Here is a 21011-nt window from a genome sequence, read left to right on the forward strand (position 1 = left end):
GCGCTGAATAACATGATACAGTTTTATATTTAACTTGGCACACTCTAGAAAGGTCAGTGCAGTAAAACAAGTAACGTGAATTCTTAAAGAATATTTATTTATTATAGAGCGAGTGAGAGCTTGAGCTCAGAGAAACCCGAGTGGGCTTGTGCTGAGTGCAGAGCTCGACACAGGGCTGGATCTCACAACCCCGGGATCATGACCTGAGCTGAAACCAAGAGTAGGACACTTAACCGACAGTGACAACCAGGTGCCCCGTGAATTCTTCATATTCACTGAAGAACATTATAGGAAAGACGAATGGTGCTGTGGTGATGGTAGTCCTTTTTTTTCAGTTTTTCCTAAGAACCCTTGAAATCCATTCAGATAAAGCTTAAAACTTATCTACAGTTGGAAGTTTAAAACTAACTTTCTTGTGTGGAGAATCTCAGGCAGGATGATAGAATTATGGGCCCTATCCTTAGAGAGATCTTAGTTTAGCCTATTTTGGGCAGGATATAGACATCCGAATTTGATAATTCCGTTGAACATTCCCATTTGAAAGCCACTCACTGCAACTGTAACAGTTCTGCTAAGGCTTAAAAAAAATGCCCTGTTTACACAATACCATGTAGTAAAAATACTTCGGCGCCTTTTTCTTAGTTCCTGTGTAGAGTGGAGTGAACATTGCTGGGGTCTCTCTGAAGGATCTGAACTTAGACACAGGAACTGACGAAGATCCCGAGCAGTGGGAAAATGTCCAAACAGTTGCCAGGTAATATGCTCATTTTGCATTTTCAGTCCCTGGAGTTAGATGTGAGCCTGAATTCTACCAGGGAGAGGAGACTAGCTCCCCTAGGTATACATTGTTTTATTTCCCACACTTTTCATTGGCTCACCAGATTATAAATTCTTAAGGGACCGAGTCTGTCTTATTCTGAGCCTAATCCTAAACACAGCAGGTACTCACTTGCTGACAATATATTATTTTAAACTTTATAGTCTGTACTGTTACTGGTAAAATTGATATCCGTATTAATTTCTGTATCTCTATACTTACCCTCATAACTGTTTAAATGACCAACTGCTGTAAGAAAAAAAATTTTTTTTTTAAGATTTTATTTATTTATTTGACAGAGAACACAAGTAGGCAGAAAGGCAGGCAGAGAGAGAGGAGGAAGCAGGCTCCCTGCTGAGCAGAGAGCCCGATGCAGGGCTCGATTCCAGGACCGAGATCATGACCTGAGCCGAAGGCAGCGGCTTAACCCACTGAGCCACCCAGGCGCCCAAGAAAAAATTTTTTTTAAAGATTTTATTTATTTGACAGACAGAGATCACAAGTAGGCAGAGACACAGGCAGAGAGGAGGCAGAGAGGAGGAAGCAGGCCCCCTGCCGAGCAGAGAGCCCGATGCAGGGCTCGATTCCAGGACCCTGAGATCATGACCTGAGCTGAAGGCAGAGGCTTAACCCACTGAGCCACCCAGGCGCCCCTGTAAGAAATTTCTAGGGGAAATTATTGATGGCAACACTTCAGTTCTGTGACATTGTCAAGATAGGTTGCCAGACATGGATGTTCAATGACATTTCTTCTGAAGTTAACTTCTTATGTTCATGATTTCTTTTAACTCCAGAGTGGTTCCGAGATGATTAAAAAGAAAGGATATACTTCTTGGGGGGTTTCCCTATCTGTAGGGGATTTAATGGAAAGTATTTTGAAGAATCTTAGGAGACTATATCCAGTTTCCACCATGAGTTAGGTAGGATGTTCATATTTGAAAAATTATTTGTTACCACAAAACAGGGGTAAAAGAGGATCTGTGAGGAACAATTAATTTTTTTTAATAAATATTTTATTTATTTATTTGGCAGAGAGAGAGATCACAGGTAGGTAGAGAGGCTGGCAGAGAGAGAGGGAAGCAGGCTCCCCGCTGAGCAGAGAGCCCGATGCGGGACTCGATCCCAGGACCCCGAGACCATGACCCGAGCCAAAGGCAGCGGCTTAACCCACTGAGCCACCCAGGCGCCCCAGGAACAATTAATTTTTGAGGTTGATCTTGTACAAGCATCTCTCTTTCTGAAGTCTATTTGCTGCTGAAGAGACTGAGAAAGGGGTGGTGGTGGTGGTAGAGGAACTTACCTTTGTAGACCTTTGTCCTGGTATTTATTATTCAATTACATAAAACTAAGTTTCTTTGCATGTTTATCTATACAAATATCTGGTAACATTGCGAAACACTGTGGGTAGGTCTTGCACCATTTTGAGATATTCTCTAAAAGTTCCAATTATGTCCAATGAAGAGAAAAAAGAAGCACTAGTGGGCGCCTGGGTGGCTCAGAGGGTTAAAGCCTCTACCTTTGGCTCAGGTCATGATCCCAGGGTCCTGGGATAGAGTCCTGAATTGGGCTCCTGGCTCTGTGGGGAGTCTGCTTCTGCCTCTGACTTTCTCCCCTCTCATGCATTCTCTCACTCTCAAATAAATAAATAGATAAATAAAACCTTAAAAAAAAAAACAAAAACAACCAAAACACTAGTAACAGAAGTGTTAGCAGTTAGTCTCCTGGAGAAGGTAAGTGAGGCCTGGGTAAAACTCCCCCGCTAGTCTGAATATGATAGGCTAAAGCAAAATGGAATCAAATGATTGGGAATAAACTAATAGGAATTTTGAAGGGATTCCCTGCTAGGAAGTGACATGGGGTAAGGAGACGGCTAAAGGAGAGTGGTTCCCAGCAAGCATGACCAGAGCCCGGGGCCCGTGTGGAAAGATGGCTGGTGTATTAAATAGTAAATATGTCTAACCATCTGTTTTACATTTTTCTCTGTCCTGTTGGTCTATTTTTCTGCCATAATTCATACCACAAGTCTGTTAAATACTCATTCACTCAGCGACTGCTGTTTTTGATGTTACAGACCTTTGTAGGAAGAGGAGGGAATGGAGGGAAGGGCAGGGGTAGGAGAGAAAGGGAAGGAAAGGAAGAAATAATTATTATTATTTTTTAATATTATATTTACTTATTTGACAGACAGAGATCACAAGCAGGCAGAGAGGCAGACAGAGAGAGGAGGAAGCTGGCTCCCCGCTGAGCAGAGAGCCCGAGGGGACTCGATCCCAGGACCCTGGGATCATGACCTGAGCTGAAGGCAGCGGCTTTAACCCACTGAACCACCCAGGTGCCCTGGAAGAAATAATTAAGCCTTTACTTTCAGGTCCTCTATGGATAAAAGAAGTATTCCTTAGTGCTTCTTTGTGTCCTGCTCATAAAGGTAAAGCTAACCCCTGAAGAGGAGGCTTGTTTGAAAAAAAAAAGTGTAGAAACTGGGAAATTCAGAAGCTCAAGCTTTAAAGTTGCTTAAAGCTTCCATTCTGAAGTTAAGGAAGGAAAGATGGTAGTTATAGGATTAGATATGTCAAATTTTTGAATAAACCTGAATTCCTTAATGTGGAAAAAGGGGGCAACACCGAGTTCTCTATTTAGCTCTCCAGCTGTGTGAGCATCCAAATGTTGGATGATACTTCGTGTTTCCAGTTCCTGTATGACTGCAGTTCGTGCCTAGGTATAGGTGTTAGACACACACACCCCACTTGGTTCAAAAGAATGATGTGTGTATACTGTGTTCAGAGATTCTGATCCTTGTGTTCTGGCTGGCTGATATGTTCACTGATACACTATAAAAAAGTTGCAACCAGCTGGTGCAAACACTCTGGAAAACAGCATGGAGGTTCCTCAAAAAGATGAAAATGGAGCTATCCTATGACCCAGCAATTACACTACTAGGTATTTACCCTAAAGATACAAACGTAATGATCCAAAGGGGCACGTGCACCCAAATGTTTAATAGCAGCAATGTCTACAATAGCCAAACTATGGAAAGAACCTAGATGTCCATCAACAGATGAATGGATCAAGAAGATGTGAGATATATATGATGGAATACTATGCAGTCATCAAAAGAAATGAAATCTTGCCATTTGTGACGACATGGATGGAACTAGAGGGTATTATGCTGAGCGAAATAAGTCAATCGGAGAAAGACAACTATCATGTGATCCCCCTGATATGAGGAAGCTGAGATGCAACGTGGGCAGTTTGGGAGGTAGGAAAAGAATAAATGAAACAAGATGGGATCTGGAGGAAGACAAACCATAAGAGACTCTTAATCTCACAAAACAAACTGAGGTTTGCTGGGGGGCAGGGGGGTCGGAAGAGGGTGGCGGGGTTTGGACACTGGGGAGGGTATGTGCTATGGTGAATGCTGTGAAGTGTGTAAACCTGGTGATTCACAGACCTGTACCTCAGGGGCTAAAAATACATTATATGTTTATAAAAAAATAAAAAACGTTGCAACTTTATCTACAAGGTAAAAATGGATGTATATACAAAAGTTACTAAATGGTAGTTCCAATCCTAAATTAAGCCTTGATTTGACCTTGCTGGCTTTTATTCTAATAATTTTTTTAAAGTAATCTCTACACCCAACATGGGGCCTGAATTCACAACCCAAGATCAAGAGTTACATTCTCCACCAACTTAGCCAGGTACCGCTGTTCTGATAATCTTTATAGATGATCTAAACTGTATAAATCCTTCAGTGATGACAGAGACGAAGGTGGGCATTCTTTTCTTGGAAGTATAGAGTAGGCTGTCTGGCTTCCTAAATATCTTGCAATATCTTAAGTAGTTCTTTTCTTTTCTTTGTAACCTCATGAATTTTCTATCTCATTTTGACAGAAAATTCTGTTCTACTTAGCTGAGCTCTGCATGAAACAGAGCTCACGGGGTGGTCACCAACTCACCAGGAAGACTGGCTCCAAGTGCCCCTAAAAGCGGGGAGGCACTCTACCCCTCCTACTTAGCTGTGGCCAGACCCTCTTGCCCAATTAACGTAAATTCTCTGGTGTATAGCTTGGCAATTGTCACTCTGTTCCTTCCATCTTGATGGAAACAGTTGTGATTCGGTGAAGCCTAGAAAGGTAACAAATCTTGGCAAGGGCTGGTAGAGGAGGGCCCCACGCAGGGCCTGCCACGGAACGTCACTCAGGTATTTAGATATCCATGTGGTATGCCCCATACTAAACAGAGTTTACTTTATATATTGCAGAACAAATAATGCGAATTTTTAACCTGATATTATGCTTTGTTTGCAAAATCAAAAACTGGGCTTCTTAATAAGATTTAATGTTTCCTAAATGTTCAATAAAGAGAAAAGTTATGCAACAAATTTTATTTAGCATAGTCAGTCCCAACATTCAGCACAAAAAGTTTACAGAGGATAGAAAGTGCATTAATAAAAGCCAGTCTTTACCAAAAGAAAACAGAAAATATATTATTGATTCAAAATATTTTACACTTGAATGATAAACTGCAATAACTTATTTTGGGCACCTACTGATAAGAGAAAGAAAGAGAAGAAAAGAATGCTTTAAGAAGAGCTCAATCTCCAGCTGATATCAGAGAAGTCAGTAGAGGTCACTGAGACCGGCAGTCTTTCTTGCTTTTTGCATTAGTGCCCTCAGCTGGAACTGTTTACGGGACAGAAGACGTACATGCTGGGAGGGGGGAAAAAAGTTTCAACAGTTTAGAATGGATTTGACCCACACATGAAGTATCATACAGTTTGTAACCTAGATGGGATCTAATTAGCCATCTTCCTTTGGAACCAGTACTTCATTATATGGGGGTTTTTAAACTCACTAGATTGATGCTGGCAGGCTGTGTTAAGGAAAGTGACCTTCTGAGATCCTATAAAGGATTACATTACAGGGAACAGCATGACCTTATAGGATCTGGCTCAGGAGTTTGAACTACATCTTAAGATAAACCAAGACACCAGGAGAACTTGACCTACGATCCTATCAAAAGTTCATAAAATGTTGATAGCTCCGATTATCCCCAGTTGTCAAAAAGCTGGGGAATGAGCAGCATAAGCCAGCTTTCGTCCCATGCCTAGCAATAGCTCCTCTCTCTGCCCTCTCTGGGTGCACCTTTCCCTAAGCTATGGCACCCAAGCAGGGGACAGTGTACAGAAAGGGAGTCTGGGGTCTTATACCCAGACATTCATGTGCGTGCACCAGGTGACCAGCCTTGCACGTTTACTGAAGCAGCAGCAGCAGCTGGATCAAATATCCAAAGGGCTGCCACCATTAGTCCTAAAACCACTGTTCATGACCCAACAGACAGTACTGGCTCCCTGGATCTTCACGTCTCTGTGACAGTAATAAGCCTCAACAACCTTCATGCAGAAGGACTCTGGTGCGACCAGGGCAGCCTGATACTTTGCAGGGCTGTTTGATCTAGGAAAACGGGTCTAAAATTATGCAATTCTAACAAAATAGGAAAAAACCAAACTCTCAACTGGGGGTGGCAGTCAGCAATCTTAACTGAGGTGGTGTCTGACCAGAAAAAACCAATGGAAATCTGACTGTTCCTCCAGACCCACCCAGGTACAGCAGTACGAGAGAAGAACCACGTTCCACTTCCTGCTGGCTGGGGGTGGGGACTGCGGCCACTAATCTACCTTTCTTCCTCTCCCAGATGGATCCTCAGCCCTGGGTAGGTAAGACGACGCTGCTCACAGCCACAGATTTCACTGGCTCTCTTTGGGAACACAAGGAATTTTAACTTCCCCTAGAGAGAAACCCTCCTGGTTTGTGGCTTTCAAGGTCAGTGCCTCTTTTAAAACATGAGTTCTGAGATCCTGGAAAGCAGACTGAGGAAGACATACCTTTAGGAAAACATCCAGATCTATTACTCCCCGCCTCAAGGCTTCTCCCAGGTAAAAGATAGTGTCTTCAATAGCATTTTCCTCTGCATACAGATTTAGGATCTGTTTGTATAGTGGGGCTGTGGGAATGATAACTTCATCAATATCATTGTTTTCAGACTGATTTTCCATTTTCTCCAGAGCAGAACTGAGTTCTTCATCCTTCTTTCTCAAAAGTTCTATGTTTTTGTCAACCTCAGCCTGAAAACGAAATAGTCCAAGCATGATGATTTCATATTAACTGTACATAACTCTCTGGTCTCAACTCTGTAACTCCACTTTATAGAAACAGACCCGCAAAATAACAAAGCAATACTTAACTCACGGTAGAGGTGAATGTTTGAAATAACATACTGGCCAAAGGTAGAGGAAAAGGGTGATGGAAGATGCTGAGTAAGAACAGAATAATGTTGAAAACACCCTGAGCTAAGCACTTCCAGGGGCAGTGATCAGCTCGTCACTTCTCAGTAACAAATGATCTTGCAAACCAAGCCATCAGACAAGATACCTTCCAGCAGGAGGTTCCTCACATGAAAATTAAAATAAAAGCGGTCTTTCTTCCAAGCCAGTGGGCCATGCTACAGAGGGCCAACTTTCCCCTGTCTAAGCAGCTCAATCCACAGAACCCCAAACGGCTGAACTTCAGTTATGAGCTACTGTAGGTGGCAGGTGCAGGCTGGGAATTGTAGTGGTGTCACTTTCCTGCACTTTTTTTTTTTTTTAAGATTTTATTTGACAGACAGAGATCACAAGTAGGCAAAGAAGCAGGCAGAGAGAGAGGAGGAAGCAGGTTCCCTGCTGAGCAGAGAGCCCTGATGTGGGGCTCGATTCCAGGACCCTGGGATCATGACCTAGGCCAAAGACGGAGGCTTTAATCCACTGAGCCACTGAGGCGCCCCACTTTCCTGAACTTTTAAAAGTCTCAGGCTACTACTGTGAGGCTGACTTTACACACTAGAACCATTTTGCAGAACTCACGTGCACACACAAACCACTGTCCCCAGAGCCCTCAGACACATCTGCTGGAATAAATTCTCCCTTCGTGGGACTGAAAGTGGCGAGGGAAGCTGGCACTTCTGTCATGCCAGTAGGCCTCTACTTCATCACTGAATAAACAAGTCACATGGCACAGCAGTCTGATAAAAGTTCGAGGAAGCTGAAGAGCGAAAGGCTGCATATACCCTAGATGATGGAGGTAGGAGGGCTCGCTGAAGATGCTTTCAATATAGTTCAAACATCTGGAAACAAAAAAGAACTGACCCCTAAGTCTATAGCCACGGTCTGCAGACCTTCATCAGGGCGCGGAAGTCTCTCAAACTGTTATCTCCTGGCTACTGTCTGGTGACATCAAGCATGAACCAACGCTCCTTTGAGTCAAGCCGCAGCCCTCAGAGTGAAGCTGGCGAACAGAGAGATGTTCTAAATACCCTCCACCTCCTAAAGACCAAGCTGCAAACACAGGCTCCTCTTCTAACGAAGCCACAGAGAAGCTATATTCAAAAGCTTAAAGGCACGTATAATTTTCTGAACTCTTATGAAACCCACAATGTGCAGGGTAAACGAGGTGCAGACATGTAATTCGCAACGATTCAATGAGCTACTTACTACTTCTTGATCTAAACGGGTAACCATCTCTTCCAGTTTCTGATGACCTTTTTTCAGGTCTTCCTCTGTTCGTTTCAAGGCATTGAGCTCTGCCTGGGCACGATCCATTTCCTCCTTCATCCGCCATCTCAGCTTGTCACTGACCGCTGAGATGAGAGAGGCTCGGATGGTGTCCTCACTGATGGTGCCGTCCCGACTGGGACCTGCAGGGGAAATGGCAGAAACCACTGGCTTAGTTTCCCAAGCACTTTCTATTCCTTTCACAGGAGCCTTCAGAAAACAGGACAAAATGAGTTGACACTTTCAAAGTGGGAGGAAAGAGAAATTTTCCAGTAAATGTTATAATTCATCAAAAAAAAAAAAACCACATTAAAATCTGAGTTGATTCAGAAATACCTTCCCTGTGAGAGATTACTATGAATCCATATTTACCTACCTTCTCTGACAGCTGAAATAATCTGAATAAGCTGAAATAAAAGACAGGGGCTATGTCCCTACAGATTATAACCATTCCCCGATCTCCAACAAATGGGACAAATTTATACCAAAGAAAAACATCTAATTCACATCAAGTGCATTCTCTGGTTGGCTAAGCTAAGGGAGACGGGAACCTACTGCAGAGGCCAACAAGAGGACCGAGCACAGGCAGTTTCCTCGGTGTAAGGTTAATACAGCTTCCCTTGTACAAGACTTTTACTCCATTACCCTTAACCCAAAGAACAGGAATGAACAGTTGAGCAAGAGAGTGATGTATATCACTCTCAGTTCTGTGTATTCTCAGATTCTTTACTATTCTCTTCAAAACATCCCTTCTTCATCAGTGTCTTACAGAATTTCCTTGCATATTTCAGATCAAATAAACTTATCACTCCGATATTTTCTTTAATATTTTATTTATTTGACAGAGAGAAATCACAACTAGGCAGAGAGGCAAGCAGAGAGAGAGGAGGAAGCAGGCTCCCTGCTGAGCAGAGAGCCCGATGTGGGGCTCGATCCCAGGACCCTGGGATCATGACCTGAGCCGAAGGCAGAGGCTTTAACCCACTGAGCCACCCAGGCGCCCCAATCCCTTCCATACTTTCTTCAGAGAGAGGGATGGATACTCTTTATGACGATGAGTGTTCTTCAGTTAGAGTCCTAATTCAGCAAATGCATACATGGTATTTTGATTTTCAATTATGCTTGATGATAGAATACCATGTGAGGAATTATATTTATCTGTCACTGCCTAAAATGATTAAAAAATGAATACAGACTTACTGAATATCATGTCCACTTTGTGCTGAAAATTTTATCCCAGCGACACAGAGTTATATGCCACAGGATGAAAAAACCCCAAAACAACCCCTTAGTCTAATGTATCCAAACTCTTACCTCCACGTTCCCATCCACAACAGGCCTGGTCCCTGTATCAAAAAAGCAAACCACTTCTCAAATGCAATCGAGCTTTCCCAACAATAGGCAGTTAGCCCACACCTGCTCTTCGGTGTCCTGTGTGCTCCCAGTTCTTGCCATTACTAATTAAAAACTCCACTTTTTAGTTAGTAAAGTTGTCTTCTTGCAGAAGCTCGTTTATACCAGGTTACCCTGAATGCTTTTCTGGGTTTCTGTAAATGATAGCGGGACACACTGGCATTCTCTCTGGTTTCATAGGTTTGAAAGGAAGAGTCTAAGTCCAAACAGTTTGGCTTTTTTCTTTCTTTCTTCTCTCTTATTTCCACCACAGAAGAACTTTTTTCTTCCCCCTGACTTAGGTTTTCTCCTTGCAAGTGAAAATGAGCGCAGACAGTGTCTCCTGTGACCAGATTTTCCTGAAGAGAGTCCTTCATCCATCTGTCCTGAGGACACTGCATGCACACAGTGACAGCCCAGAGTCAGACCTCCTGTGTGCACTAATTTCTCCCTATGAGGGCCTCCCTCTTTCCTGCTAGAAAACTGCCAAAGAGAGCTCAGACAGTATTCATCCTACATGGTTCACAGAGAAGTAACTGATACCTCCTATTTTATTATTAACAACCAAATCTACAAGGAATGTTCTTTCTCGAATTCATTTCTGATTTTACAAAGTATTTCAGCTTATTTCGTATTTCTGAAAAGCAGAAGTATTAACTCTTTCAGGTTAACTTGTGCTTTGGAATTCAGAATGGTAAAGCCAGAGGGCAACCACATTTCCCCTATGAAAACTGAAGTCTTATTTTTCACATCTTTGGCCTCTTAATATCTAACCTTTCTGAAGTGTTCTCATCAATTTCCCAACTACTGCACCATCTCCAGGCTCATGCTCCTAATTTTTCTTGCGGTTTTCCTGTCTGACCACCTCTTTACTAACATCCTCCCCTACAGAGACCAGGATGATCCTAGAAACCTTCCCCAATTACCAAGATCTCCTTTCATTCCTTCTCGTCCCCTTGACCTCCCTTTCTCCCACTCCTGTTTCCTGGGAATACCTGGCCTCGGCCTGGACTTCTCGCCATCTCCTAAGAGCGTACATGGTGGTCCACCAAGGTGGCCTCTCTCACATTCTATCAGACCACCAGGCCTCCTACCTCCAAAGGCCTCACCTTACCCAATCCTTCTGACTCTTAAAACTCTAGCCTCCTTTTACCTTCTAACCACAAGGCAAAAACCCTCAGGACATCTTTGAAAGATTGAAACCACCAGATGGGAGTTTTCCACTCTTTTCTCCCAATCTCCTTTGGAACAAGAATCCTAACTCCTTTAACTATGGTCTGACTCCTCACCGTTCAAAAGTATTACCCTCCCTCTCTCAGGAAGACAACCTGCATTCCTCTAGATCCTTCTGAAAGACCAGCTGCTTTTAAGCTTCCATCTGTTCTTCCTACTCTGATTAGTCTAAACACAGTGTCTTGCTTTTTCTACTCTGCTCTTGGCTTGCTTGCTTTCATCTCTCTTCCTAGCCCCAAACCTTGGATAATCTTTGAAACTCTATTCTCTCTAGTTCTTTCTTCCTGAGTTCAAGGCCAGTCTTATCCAACATTACTCTATGCACATTCTCAAGGAGGATAATACTGCTTCTCTCAGGAGATGGAAACTTCTCTTAGGAAGTGAAAAAATCTTGTTCTTTTTATGTACAGAGTGGAAATATATGTAAACAGATATATAGTATAATTTATGGTATTAATAGCAGATATACAGTATAATCTACGGTATTAACAGTTCATGGAAGGGAAAGAAAAAAAATGTCTAAACAGGCTCCTGAGGAGGAAGATGAAGAAAGAAAGGTTAAGAAACACTGCTGTAATCCATCTGTGACCTTGCTTTTCTACTAGCTACTGTAAACTTCTACCTGCTGGCCTTGTTCCCACACCCAACCGCACCCCCAAAATTATGGTATCCATTTGCTGCAACACTTCAATTATACTAATCACAACCTATGAAATGCAAAAACTTCCTGAAGGCCTTGTAAATGACCAGGGTGGGCTAACTGCCTGCCAGATGATCGTGCAGAATTTTCTCCACAGCCAGCTCTAGCTCTTAACAAATTCTTGTCACTCTAACAAACAAAAACAGTTTAATATTCTTAAATATCAGATTTCCATCTTCTCTCTACCATCAAATATGGTTAAGGCTAATCTCCACTAGTGATCTTTCCTCTATTAACCCTAATTTCCACTAATAGTTCTTACTAAATTTATCAGTTTATTATTTATTTATTTATTTATTTATTTATTTAAAATAAGGGATGGCTGGATTTGGCCCGATAAGCACACTTTGACCATCCATGTTTTCTTCTTCTTCTTCTTTTTTAAGATTTTATTTATTTATCAGAGAGAGAGAGGGGGAGAGAGCGAGCACAGGCAGACAGAATGGCAGGCAGAGGCAGAGGGAGAAGCAGGCTCCCCGCTGAGCAAGGAGCCCGATGTGGGACTCGATCCCAGGATGCCGGGATCATGACCCGAGCCGAAGGCAGCTGCCCAACCAACTGAGCCACCCAGGCGTCCCTAAATTTATCAGTTTAAAAACATACTTTGAACTTTAAAAAAATACCCGAGTACAAAAAAGACAAAGGTCTATTTTTAAAAGATTAGGGTCTGCCCAAAACTTCCGGCCTGATACCAGTTTTCAGATCAGGGCAACTTGGATCACTGGAAAAGGAGGCCAGCACTTAGCTAAACCTGGGCGGGGCCACTGCTTGGGTTACAAACCAGGAACTAGGGATTCCTACACTCTGAGTTTTTGTTTTCCTAGCAGCAGAGAATAGGTTAGAAACTTTGGTTTGCTTATCAAAAGGGGTAGGGTGTTACAGAAACAATTTGATGTTTATTGCACTTGTATTAAGTTGTTTCAATGACATTTTTTTCAGATTTGAATACAATTAGCCTTTTCCCTACATTTTTTAATTTGTTGTGCCTCCTTGGCAAAAATGGCAAACCAAACCAAGTCAAAGAGACTGAACTCTTGGTAACATTTCCTGGTAAAAATGTGGCTGTCTTTTTGCGGACAGGAACAGTTATCTGTAAAGAATTTGACTTCTGAAGGGCTTGGCACTGAACTGTGATAGCTGTTCAGGCAGAGTTATTTGAGTTAATGGAAGTAGTGAGTGTTAAAATCTGCAATGTTAAGTATTTTACTCATTTTTTGTTTCTCAACACTCTTTCAAACACCTGTCCCTTCAAGGCAGTAGAGTTCTGTGGTTAATTATATGCAACAATTAAAGTGTTCCATTTACCTGTATAGAAGTTATCTGAAATAATAATTAAGCATATTCTTTTTTTTTTAAGATTTTATTTATTTATCAGAGAGAGAGAGGGGCAGAGAGCGAGCACAGGCAGGCAGAATGGCAGGCAGAGGCAGAGGGAGAAGCAGGCTCCCTGCTGAGCAAGGAGCCCGATGTGGGACTCGATCCCAGGACGCTGGGATCATGACCTGAGCCGAAGGCAGCTGCTTAACCAACTGAGCCGCCCAGGCGTCCCAAGGATTAAGCCATATTCTTATAACTAGTCTGGATTTTTCACACACAACCACATTGTTTTGTTAAAATTATTACCTTAAAATGGATCAACTTACACTGATGTGAAGTTTTCAAATTTCTTTTAAAAAACACATATTTAATTCTGGAATTTATATTGTTAGGAAATATGTTAAAGCAAACACTATCATACAGCACCAAATAAGGTCTTCCAAATAAGTCTCCAGCTAAAGCCACTAAACTCAAAATGGGAACCAAGCTGACCCGCAGCTGTTGCCTGGCTTTCCATAAAGGTCACAGTTCACCTGAGGAGGGTGGGAGTGCCAAGATTAGACCTTGTCCTTTCCTCTGCCACACAAAGACCTTACTAAGCGGTGTATTTAAACATATTAGGTTCACCTACTTTGTAAAAAGAAGAAAATTTTAGTTAAGATCTGGAATATAAATGCCAAAAAAGAAAACCTATTAAAATTCAAAATTCGATGAACCTTGACACTTTAAGGGATTGTTTAACACAAATAAGAAAAATGATTGGTGGGAGATTCTCATCTCCTTGATCACCTTTCAAACAAAAAAAATTTTCTTGCCCTCAAAGAGAAATTTTAATTTCCTTTATACCCACTATAACAAGCCTTGGATTAAGTAGTTTGTGGCAAACGGCCATACCTCAAGTCCCCACACACTGACCTTTACCCATGCAGAGTCAGATTTCAGACGTGCCCTTCTACAATTCCAGATGAGCAGCAATGAAAGGGTAACAAAGATTTTGAGAAACAGTCCTAAGCAAGACCTCATTGAAATGTTAGGTAGGATCCAGTTACTGAACTTGAGCCTTAGGAACTAAAACATAATTAAAAAAAAAAAAAGTTTTTTTTTTCTGTTATGAAGAAACCAACATACTACCCAATGGACCTGATAATTCAACAAATAATTTAGGCCCATGTCTTCAAAATGCACCAGTACAGACCACCTACCTGATTTAAAAAACTAAACACTTAAGACAAACAGTTTTATTTATCTCCTAAGAGTACTTATTGAATGATCAGTTTCATTAACTCAAAAAGTTCATTTATATTAGAGAATCCAGGGTAGTCCCAAAGTACAAGATAATTAAACAGTGACCTTTAAAAACTATTTAAACCAAAAACGAGGGGTGCCTGAATGTCTCAGTGGGTTAAAGCCTCTGCCTTCAGCTCAGGTCATGATCTCAGCATCCTGGCATCAAGCCCCACATTGGGCTCTGCTCAGTGGGGAGCCTGCTTCCCTCTCTCTCTCTGCCTGCCTCTCTGCCTACTTGTGATATTCTCTGTCAAATAAATAAATAAAATCTTTAAAAATAAATAAATAAAATCTTAGAACAAACAAACAACAAAAAACCAGACTGTGGAGAAGAAGCGCAAAAGCAAAAAAAAAAAAAGAAAAATTCCGATTTGGAAAGTGGAAGTGGGTTTCCATTTGAATACAGTAAATGTTAATGATATACAATTGCAAAGACACACCTACCCCTTCAGTTTATTTGATTTCAAGGAACCCTTTTGCAAAATGTGAATTAGCTACTTGATTCCTTTCAAGGATGAGAATTTTTTAAAGATTTTATTTATTTGAGAAAGAGAGAGACGAACGCACAAGCAGGCAGAGGAGGAGAGGAAGAAAAAGACTCACCACTGAGCAGGGAGCCTGACTTGGGGCTCGACCCCAGGACCTTGGGATCATGACCTGAGCTGAAGGCAGACACATAACCAACTGAGCCACCCAGGCACTCCTCAAGGATGAAAATCTTAACAACAGATCCAAAGTGTCCAAAGAAGAGATTCTATTCTGGGTCAAGCATTAGGTTAGAAGCACCTCATTTTGTTAATTTGTCTCCTCAAAGTTTCAAAACACTAAGCAAACCAGGGTTGAAGATGTCTGTAATCACTTTCTGATAAAAGGACTCCACTGAGATGAAATAAACCTGGAGATTCTGGCACAAAGGAAGTAGGGCTGATAGTACACCCTCTGATAAACTTCATGAAGGAGCCAATTAGCTCACTGACTTCACACGCAAATTCATAACATGGGAAGGTTTCACAGTGGCATCACACTGTTCAGAGGACTACAGTGGACCAACTATAGTAACATTCTTGAACATCTGCTTGATAGCCTTCAATCTTTTTTTTTTTTTTAAAGATTTTATTTATTTATTTGACAGACACAGATCACAAGTAGGCAGAGACAGGCAGAGAAAGCGTGGGGGTGGGGTGGGGAAGCAGGCTCCTCGCGGAGCAGAGAGCCCTTTGTGGGGCTCGATCCCAGGACCCTAGGATCACGACCTGAGTGAGCCCAAGGCAGAGGCTTTAACCAGCTGAGCCACCCAGGCACCCCAGCCTTCAATCCTTCTTAATCCAGATTATAATATCCAACAACTTTATCTCCAAATCAATGTCACCCAGATGCACCACAGGCAGCAGCTGGCAGATGGCGCCATGCATGAATCCAGTGAGTCTCAGTGGATCCCACAACATGCTACCCTTCCCTTTCCAGTGGAGTCTGGCATTGTCCACTGAAATGCCCAGTTGTGGACTAAAGGTTCTCTTGAGTACCCATCTGTCAGCCCATAACACATACAAATGACCACACATCCATACCTACTTTGGCTTTCTTCTGGCATCTGCTATTAAGAAAATGTGAACAAGTATTAATACTGTCCTCAACTTGGCGGCAGTCAAGTCATTTTAAACCTTTAAAATCAGAGTCCAGGTTCTCTTATAGTTTTGGCAATGCCAACTTGGTGAAAATTGCATGCCTTGTTCTAATAAAAGTGTTTCACTCTTAAGGAATATATTCTAATCCAAAGAAACAGAAATTTAAGTTTTTAAAAAATTTAACTTTTACCCTGTTATCAAGAAAGTGTATCTTCCTTCTGATGCCTTTGTTGACAAATAATGCTTAGGAGGGACAGAAAATCTACGGAATGTTCCCAAATTCCACATCTTTTCCCAGTGATTTTCTAGTAGAAAATGTTTTTGATAGTTACAAAGATGATACACAAAAAATACACCTGGTCCTACAATGACTTCTAGGAAAAATCTGAGTTACAGATCACAGCCACAGCTTTTTCTTCCCTTACATAAAACAAATACTATTAAGATATCACTACATTTGCCCAGACCTGATGAAGCACCATCGACAGGTTTTTCATTATTTCACAGCTGTCCCTAGGTGAGCTCCCATAGTGCCCTCAGTGAGCTCCAATCTCGCAGCAAGACTGACTTTAGGTCTGGTTAGGTGGGAAGCTAGCTAATAAAAAAGCTATAAAATGAACAAAACAAATTCTGGTTTTCTTTTAAATGTCGTTTAAACCCTTGGGGCACCTAGGTGGCTCAGTCGTTAAGTGTCTGCCTTTGGCTCAGGTAATGGTCCCAGGGTCCTGGGATTAAGGCCCACACTGGATCCCTGCTCAGCAAGAAGCCTGGCTTCTCCCTCTCCCGCTCCCTCTGCTTGTGTTCCCTCTCTCGCTGTGTCTGTCAAATAAGTAAATAAAATCTTTAAAAAAAATAAAAAGAAATAAAACCTGCACTAACTGGAATCAGAAAGAGCTATTTTAAGTTCCAGGAGCTGCATCCATGCCCCTCCTCCTTCAATACTTTGTCAGAAGAGGTTGCTATAAAGAATGCAATCTCCAGGGGTGTTTGGGTGGCTCAGTGGGTTAAGGCCTCTGCCTTTGGCTCAGGTCATGATCCCAGGGTCATGAAATCAAGCCCCCCATTGGGCTCTCCACTCAGTGGGGAGCCTGCTTCTCTCTCTCTCTGCCTGCCTCTCTGCCTACTTGTGATCTCTGTCAAATAAATAAATAAAATCTTAAAAAAAAATGCAATCTCCATTCGTTTATTTTTAAAGATTTATTTTTTGAGAGAGAGCACACACTTGTGTGAGTGGGGGGGAGGGGCAGAGGGAGAGAATCTTCAGGCAGACTCCCGCTGAGTAAGGAGCCTACTGCGGAGCTCTCAAGAACCATGAGACCCTGACCTGAGCCAAAAACCAAGAGCCAGATGCTCAAGCAGCTAAGCCACCCATGAGCCCCTCTATTAATTCATTTTTAAACAGTTCTTTTATTTCTGTGCTGTTGGGATGGTTAAATACCAACATTTGAAAGATATCCAAGCCCATAATAAAAAGACCTGTGTTGGGACGCCTGGGTGGCTCAGTCAGTTAAGCCGCTGCCTTCAATTCAGGCCATGATCTAGGGTCCTGGGAAAGTGTACCTCATTGGGCTCCTTGCTCCGCAGGGAACCTGCTTCCTTCTCCGCCTCTGCCTGCCACTCTACCTGCCTGTGCATTCTCCCTCTCTCTGACAAATAAATAAATAAATAAATAAAATCTTAAAAAAAAAAAAAAAAAAAAAAAAAAAGGCCTATGTTAATGATGCTTTCAGTCAGGTGCTTGTTTTATACAATAAAATCAAAATCTATGCAATGAAACTATCAAGTTATATAAAGCACAAGGAGATTAATACATTCTCTCTCATGGCCTCAGTAGTACACAGACTAGTATAAATTCTGGTTACCACAGATATATTGAGGAAACACTGACTAGTTGTGAACTCTAACATCCAATACTTTTATCGTTGTTTTCCTGTATGAGTTTTGAAGTCCAACAGCACTGTGCACAATGTACTACCAGAACGATGAAAAAAATCAAGCAGGCAAACAATGAAGAGAAAGAACAATACATATTAAAGGATAGCCAAGATTATCATAAAATGTTTCTAGCCTAAGAAAGTACTCTTTTTTGTAAATTTAATTTTATTTTTTTAAAATATATTTATTTATTTGACAGAGAGAGAGAGAGAGAGAGCTCACAAGCAGGCAGAGAGGCAGGCAGAGAGAGAGAGAGAAGGAAGCAGGCTCCCCGCCGAGCAGAGAGCTCCATGCGGGGCTCGATCCCTGGACCCTGAGATCATGACCTGAGCCGAAGGCAGTGGCTTAACCCACTGAGCCACCCAGGCACCCCCTAAGAAAGTACTCTTGAAAAAATAGATAAATTTCTTTGGTAATCTGTTTGAAAAACATAAACATTAGATGTGATTTTAAGTACACCATTTTCCCTACATCCCTGTTTTCTGGATATGTGGAAATAATCTAGTTTCAGCTATAAAATGCTTCACACCTGTGGTTTAAAATGAGTTAATATATAAAAGATTGTTACAAACTGAGGTTCCCTAGAAATCAAAGGGATTATACCATTATAATCTCAATGAAAAACAGTGACAAACAGTACTATTCTCATTTTGTTGATGATGCCTAAACCAAAATGGAGAGCTTAACAAGACAGTGTGCTTTGCTTACGGATGAAAGATCTCCCATCATTAGGTTTCTAATGCAAATCCTTTAAATTATATTGTAGAAAGAGAGCTACATTATAGTAACTTTGAGAACACTTTAATAAATTAAAACCATGCCACTAGGGCTTCAATAACTAGGCTGTATCAATGGCAAGAACAGCATTAGAAAATTCTTTTAGGGGGGACCGTACTTACATCAGATCTTGGGACGGTTATAATTTATCAGGAAATATAACAGAAAGATGAACTTCTCAAGCTCCTACATTCATTTAGGCACTCAGCAAAATATTTATTGAGGAACTTCTATATATAAAGCACTATTCTGCATGTTAGCAGGTTGGGGGCAGGGGTTGTTGGTGGTAGCTGATTGGTCAGGTAGGCATGCCTACTGCTTGCAAAGGAAACAGGAAGTGGATTTCTTAAGACAGAAGAGTAGTAGAGAATGAGGTTAGAGAAATAACAGGGGAAGAAAGCAGGATCATGCAGGGCCTTCCAGGCCTAAGAACTCTGGATTGAATTCTGAGTGAAATGGGGACACTTCCAGGTTCTGAGCACAAAAGTAACGTTATTTATGCTTTTTTAATTTTTTTAAGTTTTTATTTATTTATTTGACAGAAAGAGAGCACAAGCAGGGGGAGCAGCAGGTAGAGGGAGAGGGAAAAGCAGGCTCAGCAGGGAACCTGATACAGAGCTCCATTCCAGGACCATGGGATCTTGACCTCAGCTGAAGGCAGATATTCAATGACTAAGCCAACCAGGCACCCCTATTTATGTTTTAATAGAATTACTCGGGAGGCTGTGTTTAAAACAGAGTATATTAAAAAAAATAATAATAAATAAAACAGAGTATAGGGGCAAAGGACAGACACAGAAACCTTTTGGGAGGCTTCTGGAATAAATCAGATGAGAGACAATGTAATGACTTGGATTCACACTGGTTATGATCAGATTCTAGATCTATTTTGATGATAGTAGGCTCCTGATGAGGAATCAAGGACGATGCCAAAGTTCAGAGTACTGATGAGTAGTTATCAGTGGAGATGGGGAAGCTGTGAAGAAAGATTCAGCGTTTAATTCTGGTCATGTTGGGCTTAAGATGTCTATTAAATATCCACGTGGAGATATTAAGGCAGGTGCTCTAAGGATCTGGAGCTCAGGAGAAAAGTATAGGCTGGAAGTATAAATTTGAGAACTGTGGGCATAGAAATGGTATTTAAAGCTAAGATTGGTGGAAATCACCAGGAGAATGAGTACAGAGAATGCTAAGGACTAATAACTGTGTCAAATGCTACTGACGGGCCAAGTAAGTGGAGAAGAGTAATTACCTGTTGGATTTAACCTTATAAAAATCATTAGTGACCTTGACAGAAGCAGTTTTAGTGGGATGGTATGAAGGAAATCCCAAATGGAGGACTTCATAAGAGAAAGAGAGAAGAGGAATTGAAGATGGAGTATGGATAATTTGTCAAGGAGTTCTGCTTGCAGACGGGAATGAAGAAATGGAACAGCAGTGAGAAAGTGGAATTGAGAGGAGGAATTTTTAAGGTTAGTTTAGGGCATATTTTTTTGTGTGTCGATGAGAAGTAATCCAGTAGAGAACAGAAACTGATGATGGGAGGGAAGAAATGGTGAAACGACTGGCCCCCAATTGAGGGAGAGAGGATGAGATCTTGTAGACAAAAGCAAAGATAACTGGCCTGTGGGAGAAGACAGGTGTGATGGTACAGTGGTGGCAGACAGGCATGCAGTGGGGGGTGGGGGGTTGGGGGGGGGTGGAAACCTGTACAAATTCTTGTATTGCTTAAATTTTCTCAGCTGAAGAAAATGATACTTCAGGCACTCTAATAAGCAACACTAAACAGCAACAACTACTGGCCCATGATTATGTGCAGCAGACCCTGTAGTCGTGCTTTCTTTCTCCCTAAGACGTTCATGTGTTTTTACATATAACCAGGCTATGGAAATCTAAGTGCCTGTTAACAGTTCAACACATACAGAGTTCATCAATAAAAATATGTGACCCAGGAAAGACTGAAGAATCAATCATTTCTTTGTATGCCCTGATAGAAGGCTCATTTATATAATGATAAATCACCTACTTCAAGTTTTGGATTATAGGATATTGACCATTAAGAGTTCTCCATAACAAGGAAGAATATTCTAACATCTCACGTGTGAAAATGAAAGGCACTTTTCACAACAGGAGCCTCTGACTTTCCTTATGGGAGAAAGACAGTTTTGAAGGGTACTTACCGACAGTGGCCACAGGAGGCTGGGAAGGGTACTGAGAACTTGTTGTGGCAGGATACTGACCACCAGGTGGGAAAGGGCAGCCTGGGTAACCGCTGAAAAAAGAACAAAACCCATTCAATGTTAAGACGACTCAGTACTACAGTATCTTCAAGAACCCCAT

At 41.7% G+C, this 21011-nt stretch overlaps 1 protein-coding gene across 2 annotated transcripts in view; it reads right to left on the reverse strand.

Annotated features, from left to right (window-relative positions):
- Positions 1 to 5186: 5186 nt before the first annotated feature.
- Positions 5187 to 21011, reverse strand: part of TSG101 (tumor susceptibility 101) — a 42708-nt gene continuing 26883 nt past the window's right edge. Inside the window, exons 7-10 of one of the 2 annotated variants that reach the window (XM_082747319.1) lie at positions 20852 to 20943; positions 8346 to 8548; positions 6702 to 6941; positions 5187 to 5526 (exon numbers count right to left, since the gene is read on the reverse strand). In XM_082747319.1, the coding sequence (XP_082603445.1) occupies positions 5437 to 5526; positions 6702 to 6941; positions 8346 to 8548; positions 20852 to 20943 (625 nt within the window). In that variant the 3' untranslated portion in view covers positions 5187 to 5436. The remainder of the gene's footprint in view (positions 5527 to 6701; positions 6942 to 8345; positions 8549 to 20851; positions 20944 to 21011) is intronic. The other variant, XM_082747320.1, reaches the window with a different exon arrangement.

Source organism: Mustela nivalis, assembly GCF_964662115.1.
Source record: "Mustela nivalis genome assembly, chromosome: 9".
In the NCBI taxonomy this organism is placed as follows: domain Eukaryota; kingdom Metazoa; phylum Chordata; class Mammalia; order Carnivora; family Mustelidae; genus Mustela; species Mustela nivalis.